The 9338-nt window shown below is 38.8% G+C and overlaps 1 protein-coding gene across 1 annotated transcript; it reads right to left on the reverse strand.

Annotated features, from left to right (window-relative positions):
- Nucleotides 1-1144: 1144 nt before the first annotated feature.
- Nucleotides 1145-1729, reverse strand: LOC110199212 (interferon beta-like). Its single transcript, XM_020973952.1, has one exon. The coding sequence runs from the start codon at nucleotides 1703-1705 to the stop codon at nucleotides 1145-1147; it is 561 nt and encodes a 186-aa protein (XP_020829611.1). The 5' UTR covers nucleotides 1706-1729.
- Between the last annotated feature and the right edge of the window lie 7609 nt (nucleotides 1730-9338).

The following is a 9338-nucleotide window of genomic DNA, read 5'->3' on the forward strand; positions in this document are numbered from 1 at the left end:
GCTCTGCCTCCCTGCCATTATATTTAAATAAATCTTTATTTATAAAAGCACATTGAATTATCTCTTTAATCCTCACAAAAATCTTGTAAAGAAAGTATTCCATACAATTTCTGTGGGGTGAGGGGGGAATTATGGTCCATATAACTTAAACAAATGATCTCTCCCAGGTCAGATGACAATTGGCAAAACAGAGACTTGAATCCAAGTTGTCCTTTTCTAGTCTCTTCCTCAGTCTGATCTTTCAAGGGTTGTCTCTGAGGTAAAGCTCAGGAGTCATGCTGCCCTGCTCTTCTCTACCAGCCAGTCTAAATCTGCTACTTGTGGGGAATCTGGATGGGACAGTGTACCTCTCAACCTCTATTTACCTTAGAAATCTTAAAAGCCTCAGTGCCCCATAGCCCCCTGAGCAGAAGGTAACCAGCCTTCTTTTTTCTTTCTTATTTCTGTCCTTCCCTTTACTATAATAACTCTGTCTTTTTATGGTACATTACACACATTGTAGATCCTTAAGGGTTGGACCATATTTTCAACTAGTAAGAAGCATGTGTGGGAAGGTGGAAGAGTAGCTGGGGAGAGGAGAAGGTTTCCCTTGATTATAAGCTTCTTGAGGGCAAGGACCATGTCTTATATTTCAAAAGATAGATATGCATTTTAGAGCTCTCTGAGCCTAAATATGGCAGAGAAAGTCTGGAAAGAACTTCCTCTGACTTTGCTTTCTAAATTCATGGCTCCTGTTTCTTTCTCTGAAAAGATAAAATGAAGAGCTCCAGAAAGCTCCAGAAAAAGAAGCTTAAAGAATAAGAAATTTCTGAGGTAAAAAAATATACAGAGGCATTATCCCTAGTGCACAATAGTTGATAAACTAATATTTTTAAACTTAATGAAAAAAGAATTCAGTTGAAAAAGCAAATGAACAAATTTAGATTCCAAAATAATTTATTGTCCAAATGTAAAAAAATAGTTTAAATACATCTGTTAAATAAATACATACTTTAAAAATAAATAAAGCTGCAAAATGTCCTGTGCTCACTTCAAATCCAATATGTTGGATACCACCTATTCCAAACAAAAAAGAGATGGTTTCAGCAACACTTGTAACATTTGTCCATGCTGTCTAGTTTCTGAAGTACAAACTCCAAGTCCATCAGTTCTTTAGACATTCCGTCAATTTGAAAAGGAAGAAAAAATTCTTTCTGATTTCCACCTGGACTCTCTTCCAGGCACAGCTGGAGTACTCTTTGCTTTTCAGATAGTTCGTTATTCCTTGATAATAAATGTTGAGATGCGAGATGCTGTCTTCACTCCCCCAGGTGTTGTTGGCCTGGTCCATCTCTTCCTCCAAAGCCATTTCCAGATGCACCATTTGCTGATAGATTCCACTGAGGAATGTCTCAGTGATGGTCTTATCCACACCAGGGCTGGCATTTTTGCCACTGAACAGGAGGAAGATTTGCTGGAGCACCTCATGGATGACCATGGTGGCATTCTCCTTCTGGCATTGCTTAGGCTGTGCAATTTCCCGAGGGATCCTGAAGTCCATTTTCTCCGGTAGACATTCTGGATGAAGTTTTCCAATCATTTTATTCAGGAGACTCAAACTCCTGTGATTGGTTCTTCTTTGATGGAAGCGAAGTGAGCCTTTAGAAGAGACAGCAGCAGAGAGGAGCAGGAGAAGAGCCAATTGTAAGACACTGCTGTTGGCCATAGTGAACTTGTAAGGAGCTGGCTGTGTAGACACTTCCAAGGTCTGCAGGGTGAATGGCTTTCCTCCATGGGTGTCAGCTATTTATTGAGAGATGCCATCCCTATTTTTCTTGATCACAAGAATTTCCCACTTTTCAGTTCTCATTTTCACTTTTGTTATGTCATCTACATTTTTTCCTACTGTTTTGCTGTTTTCTCTTAGATGCTTAGAAATTTATGTAGTTGTGCTGCTTTATACATGAGTATACCAAAAAACCACAAGGGTTTTGTAGGTTTTCAGTGAGCATTTAATAACAGAGAAGGAACTAATTATCAGAATCAACTGTCCTCAGTGAAAGCATGCATGACAGAGATACTGTCTATAATAAAGAGTAGTTCCTTTAGTACAGCAAGGTTGACATTTTGCTTTGGCTTCTTTCATAAAACATATTCCATATTAACACATTAACTTAAGAAAATTTTCATTTGCAAAATTAGTTGTTCAAATCCATCAGTATGCAAAAAATATACAAGTACATTTGGTTTGGATGTGATTTACTAGTTGCCAAATTCTGGGTGTGTAGACCTACTCCTGCTCCTAGGAAGCAGGTGGTGGTGCAGTGGATAGAGCACCAGGCCTGGAGACAGGGAGACCTGAATTCAAATCCAGTCTCAGACACTTATTAGCTGTGTAATCTTGGGCAAATCACTTAACCCTATTTACTACCTCAGTTTCCTCATCCATAAAATGAGTTGGAGAAGGAAATGGCAAACCGTTCCAGTGTCTTTGCCAAGAAAACCCCATATGGAATCATGAATACTCAAGCTAAGACTGAACGAAAACAACAGGATCTACTCCAAATGGACAAAATCAAAGATCCTAAAATTAAGGATATTTAGTTTAAGAAGGGAATGATGTGGCTGGATAACTTTTTAAAAATTCTATTTTAAAGTTCTTTGAAAATTTTACAATGATTAAAGGAGTAAAGTTCAGTTACTTAAAATTTGAGTAGTTCCCTTTTAATTATACTAGATAGGATAGTGATGTTTCATGTAGACCCTTAGACTCACAAAATATTAAGATTTGGAAAAGAAGGCCACTAGGTAGTACAGTGGATAGAGTGCCAACTCAGAAGTTAGAAGGACTCATCTTCCTGAGTTCATATCTGGTCTCAGATACCTACTAGCTATGTGACCCTGCTCAAGTCACTTAACCTGTTTGCCTCATTTTCCTCATCTATAAAATGATACTAATAAGAACACACCTACCTCCCAGGGTTATTGCAAGGATCAAATGAGATAATATTTGTAAAGCACACTGTAAACCTTAAAGTACAATACCTACTAATGTCTTTCAAGTTCTAAAATTATGATCCAATGTATGATGAGTTTAGAGATTAACTAGTCTAACCACCTCATGTTTATAGATGAGGAAACAGAGATGCTGGTCAGTAATTTGCTGCTGATTAAAATAACAAAATTATAGATTTAGAACTGGAAAGGACTTTAGAGGTCATTGAATCCAACTCCCTCACTTTATAGATGAGGAAACTGAGGCTCAAAGAAGTTAAATGATTTGCCTAAGGTCACACAGCTGCTGAGTGTTTGAGGCAAGATTCTATGTAGCCAACAAGTGTCTGAGTTGACAGTTCAATTTGATCCCCTAAGTCGACATTGTCATCATTCACCTGCCTCCTCATAGTCCACTAGGCCATATTCATGGTGTCAGGCTACTTCCAAAGCAATTAGATGGTGCAGTGGATATAGTTCTAGGCCTGAAGTCAGGAAGACTCATCTTCACGAGTTCAAATCTGACCTTGGACCCTACTAGTTGTGTTTCCCTGGGCAATTCACTTAACCCTCTTTCATTCAGTTTCTTCATCTATAAAATGAGGAAATGGCAAACCATTACTGTGTCTACCAAGAAAACCCCAAATGGGGTCACAAAGCATTGGCCATGACTGAATTGACTAAACCACAACAGATCTCCAAAGTCATTGCAGCTGACTTACAGATCTCATCCAAACTGCTCCTGTAGCTCATGGACAAGATACAAATAGGGACTCCTTGCAGACTTCTACTTCTCCTAGAAAGAAGAATAGACACCAAGTGCTTCTACATCTACAGCCTTAACAACAGGCAGTCATGACTCACAAAAAGAGGAGATCTGGAGTAGATCCTACACCCTCCACACCCACCCTACCCCCTGCCCCTGGCTTGTAGAGCTAGTCCCACATTGGGCCCTGGAATTTCTGAATGAGTAGTCACCATCATCTCATTCCAGGGTAGTAACGAATATTTCTTGTGTCTATTGGCTACTCATAGAGTCAACCTCAACTATTGTAAAGAGTATGGTTACTTGGTCTATTTCTTTTTGTTGTACAATTATTGGCAGAGGAGGATGTGTTTCCCAGAGTTTCTGTTACCCTTTTCTACTGATACTAAAATACCTGGGTATTTATGGAAATAGAAACCTGCATGGAAAGTTTCATTCTGAATCTCTTAACTGAGGCTATGGATCTTGACATGTGGCTAGTCCTTGTAACTGTCTTGTATATATATCCATCTACCATCAATGATCCTGCTTAGTTGCCTATGAAATTCATTAAAATTCTATTCCAATACCTCATCATGGTGGGATGGGGTGTGGAGCAGACCTTGGGTTCCTAAAGATTATGTAAATAGGTCTCAAGCTCTATTCAGTCTTACCAGGTTGTGAAGGTTTTGAATGAGCCCAGTAACTGTATGTGTAGTCTATTCTTCAAGGACCAAGGTCAAGGGGTTGGTACATGTCACCTTTTTACCTACAACTAGCCTCAGTTGTAGAGAGGCTGGTCAATTCATTAGGGCTATTAGCTATCATATCTTTCTTGACTTACAGATCAATTAGCCAGCCCCTCTGATTAAAGTAATACCATGTCTCTGTAGGGTTGACAAGACTATCCTATGGGGGAAAATAAAATCATTAAACGTCTTTTGGAAATACACAGCATTTCTCTTTCCTTCCAGTCCAGCAACTGGAGAAAAAGGAAATTAGGGTCATCTACTATTGACTTTCTATTAAGGTCTATACGTTACTTTGGTTTGATTCTCAGTCCACTTGCTAAGACCTCAGTCAGCACTTAATGCCTATTAGTGGAATTAATTTATGGAGTGAATTTTGTGGATGTAATAGATGCACAAAGACAAGTGCGATCGATTGAAAATTACTAAAGTAACACTCCTATCTATTGTATTTGTTAGTATAACATAGAGCAACAGATCCCAAATTATAGGATAGTGTGAAGAATATTTTCTCAAAAGCATTTTTTTGGAAAGGGGAAAAAAGTGGAAAGAGATTTGGGGGATGGGACAACAGTACTTTGATTCAATTCAACATGCATTTATTAGGCATCTACTATATGCAAGACACTGCAAAGATGCTCGAGAAACAAAGACAAAAATGAAATAAGAAACATTCTGTGGGGTTATATGCATGTGAATAATGCATATTCATAGATTTAACAAATGCAAAATATTTGCAAAATAAAGCAAGAATATTTCATTTTATGTGTTTTTTAGAGGGGGAAGTTGAGGATTCACCCCCAAGTGGAGGAATTGGGAAAATCATCTCATGGGAGGCAGCACCTGAGTTGAGTCTTGAAGGGCCTTTAAATCCTCCCAGAACTTAACTCTAAAGGCAGCGTGGGCCTTCTGCTGGGTTTCCTCCCCACCTTTAGTCTTGCCAGTTGGCCTTCAGTAGTTTTTTCTACTTGTCTGGTACAAATTGCAACTAGGTCCTGGGTATTGATCCTTTCTTACTTATTCAAGTATTTCCTCGAGGAGGTAGGTAGATACATCAAATTCTATTGTAGATGCTAATCTTCTAGGTGTTTTTGTTTTAATTTGTTTTTTGGGGAGGAGTCAGAAAGTGGGCCACAGCCTATGTACCTGTGAAGTCTGAGATGTGACCCTTCTCTTTTGCAAGGCCACACCTTCTACATGGACCACTGATTCCATCTGCTTCACACTTTCCCAGCAGATTGTGTCCACATATATTCTCCTCTATAATCTTCAGTCTCTTCCCATCTATTGGCTCCTTCCCTGCTGTATACAAACACTCCCAAGTTTCTGGAATTCTAGCCCACCCCCCTAAAAAAAACCTTTGCTAGAGCTTGCCCTCTCCTCAGTCTAACATTTGACATTTCTTCTCCCTTTCACAGTTAAACTACTAGAAATAACTGTCTGCAACTGTTGCCTCCATTTCCTCGCCTCTTACTTATTAAAAAACATTTTTACATTTATTTGAAAATTTTCAAGTCCAAATTCTCTTCCCTCAGCCCTTCTTTCACTCACTGAGAAGACAAGGTATATGATATAGATTGTATACATGGCCTCACTAATTTTCAACATTTTTTAATCTGACTTCTGATCTCAACTGAAATTATACTCTCAAAAGTTTCTAGTGATCTTTTTTAAATTTTTTTTAATTAACAATAATCTGTTTTCTTTCCCTTCCTATCTCTCCCCTGCCTGGGGAAAGAAAATCAAACAAAAATAAAACAAAACAAACTCCTTGTAACAAATATGCACAGTTAATTCCCATATTGCCCACAGGAGGTCCCCAAAGCTTTAATAGCTTACAACTGCACTAAGCCTTTTTCAGGGATGCTCTGTATCTGTCTCAATCTTTATGGTAAGTCCCTCACTTCTTTGTCAGGAGATGGGTACCATGTTTCATCACGGGTCCTCTGGAACCATGGTCAGTCATTACATAGATTAGAGTTCTTAAGTCTTTCAAAGTTATTGGCCTTCATAATTGTGTTGTAATTGTATAAATTGTCTTCCTCGCTCTGCTCACTTGACTATATATCAGCTTATTCAAGTATTCTCAGGTTGCTCTGAAACCATCCCTTTCCTCATCATCACTCAGTAGTATTCTATTACATTCATATGCCATAATTTGTTCATCAATTCCTGAATTGACGGGCACCTCTTTAATTTCTAGTTCTTTTCCAACACAGAAAAACTACTACAAATAATGATGTACATGTGGGTTCTGGTAATCTCTTAATTGCCAAATTGAATGGGCTTTTTTCTCAGTCTCCTTCTCTCTGTAGCACTTTGTGTTGTTGATACCTTCTGCTCTTGGACACTCTCTCTTCTCTGTTTTTGTGACAATGTCCTCTCTTGATACTTCTCCCTCTTGTCTGACTTCTTCTCGGTCTCCTTTCCCAGGTCATCATGCACGTCATCCCTCCTAAAATGGGTATTCCTTGAGATTCTGTCCAGGGCCCTCTTTTATCCTTTGCACATTCTCTTACTCTTACTGACTTCCTTAGCTCCCATGGGTTAAATTGCAATTTCTATGCAGATGACTCCTAAATCCATCAATCCTGCCCTTCTTAGCTCCAGTTGTCTATCTCCAGCTGCCTATTGGATATTTCAAATTGGATGTCCTGCTTCTTAGGCATTTAGTTTTATTTTTATTACAATGACTAAGGTAAATAATTTAATTCTCCCTGATAGCAATTTGAAATTTTTTTTTCTTTCATTCATCCTTTTCTATTTCAAACCTTTTATGTGTGTGTGTGTGCTGTGGTTTTTTGTGGAGAACATTTTTAATTCTTCTGTTTCTCTTTGCTATAGATTTGCTTTCTGTCCCTGAAGTAGTTTCTGCTAGTTTCTGAGGTTTTCAGAGAAGAGAAGCCACATTTTGAAAGTAAAAGTTAGAAGCAGTTTCTTTCTGGACATTTAGAAAACTTCAGCAAAACTTTTCTCCCTTTCTCAAATGTGCCTAGAAAGTAGCCAGAATCTGGAATAGTGGAGGGCAGGGAGAATAACTTGTTAATATTTTTATCATTGTTTTTCTATTTTAAAATTTAGCAGCATTCATTTTAATTAGAAAAAAAGGCCCAAGTCTCTAATAATAGGGAATTGGTGGTTGTAGAGGTTGGTGACTCTTTACAGAAATGCATTGAGGCAGCTATATATTACCCATCATGAAGCCATAAAGAGGTCTGTTATATTTGTGTCTGTGGTGAGGTGGTAAGCCTCCCAAGACTTGTCAGACTTTGTTTCCCACTTCTGCTATTTCCTTTTCCTTCTTCTTACCCAACTCACATTGGCTGGTAAGATGGATCTTCAGAGTGTAGGTGATACCGCTTACAGAGTACTAGGGCTACATCTGTATAGATGGCTCTCCTCATAAGACTAGTTTATGAGCTTCCATTGCTATTTCTCCTTAACAACGAGCCAATCAACCATCTTGGCCAGGTGACACAATGCTTTCTTCAGCCTGGGCAATAACACTTAGCCTAGAATCAAAAAAATTTTCTTCTCTTTGACTCTCTCAGAGCCTAAGGACTGAGGTTTGTTGCCTCCAGCCAAGAAGTGGGAAGCTCCTGCTCTTTTCAGTAAGATTCCTCCCAGATTCCTTTTAGGGTCATATACAGGTAAGTGGCTAAGGACAAAGGTAAGATTGCAGACAAAGCTATAGAGGGAATTCACTTTGATGATCTCTTCTTTTGCTATTCAAACCTCAGACCCTTTCTAAGATATAAAAGATTAATGTTGCATCTAAAGGCCTTCCCTTTTTCATTTCAATGTGTTTGTCTTCTGTCCCTCTGGACTTTGCTGCTTTTCTGAAGTCTCTCCTTGGCAGATTATTTCATTATATAATGGGGACATATGCAGAGCTACCCTCCATGTATAGTGGCTTCAGTAGATCTTTTAAATGGGAGTGATTCCACCCCTGTCACTGTCTTCTTTCAACTATCCCATGGGACAAATAGTTCTCTTTCATTAGACTTCCCATGACAGGATGTAGAGATGTGGTTCCTTTCTCCCACTCTGGGCTATCTAGTGACCACTTGCACATGTCTTCTATAACAATGGGACTCAACTAGGCTCGCTTCAGCTGGGATTCCTGTCTGCCTTTTCTTCCTTGTGATTCCTTTCCTGAATAGATGACCAAATATTGATCTTGAGATAGACATATCCACATTGGGAGGCAACTTTTTGAGTTACAGAAGTAAAGAGCTCCTGAATCCCTCTGATGGGTCAAGGGAAGTTCATGCTGATGCATAAACTTCTCTGATGAGAAGATTGCCACAGACAAGAAGAGGAGGAGTACTGGTTGGACAGTAGACATGGACTTTAAAGGGACAGTCCAGAGCCCAAGTGAAATTTAACAATGCTTATCTGGCAGTCCCACAAATTGCTCTAAAACCTTCTAATAAGGTTTAAGCATCAATTTCCAGGGGGAGTATAATTACAGGTATCAATTGTTAATGAATACTGTTTAAGTTTTTTGGAAATTTTGAGTGTTATTGATTTTCTTTTGTGTGTAGAAAATAAATACCTGTCCCATATTTGATTTGTGTTGTATACTGAGGACCTTTATATCTCTTTCGCGATGGTCTTGGAAATAATAGAAAACTTAAACATCAAACATTTCCCCCCCAGGATAGGTGTGTAATTCACTAAATGCTATGAGGAGAGTTTGACCTCTCTAATTATAGGCCAGGCTTTCTCGGGACTTAACACTATCCAGAACATGTGTGGGTCCCGAGCAGATGGTTCCCTTCATGGAAAGGGAGTGGTTGCAGTGGCTCATCTTCTTGGGCTCAAACATGGTTCCTATTGTTAGACCTATTTGTATGACCTTGAGTGAA

The sequence above is a fragment of the Phascolarctos cinereus genome, unplaced genomic scaffold (assembly GCF_003287225.1).
Source record: "Phascolarctos cinereus isolate Bilbo 61053 unplaced genomic scaffold, phaCin_HiC Scaffold_4;HRSCAF=312, whole genome shotgun sequence".
In the NCBI taxonomy this organism is placed as follows: Eukaryota; Metazoa; Chordata; class Mammalia; order Diprotodontia; family Phascolarctidae; genus Phascolarctos; species Phascolarctos cinereus.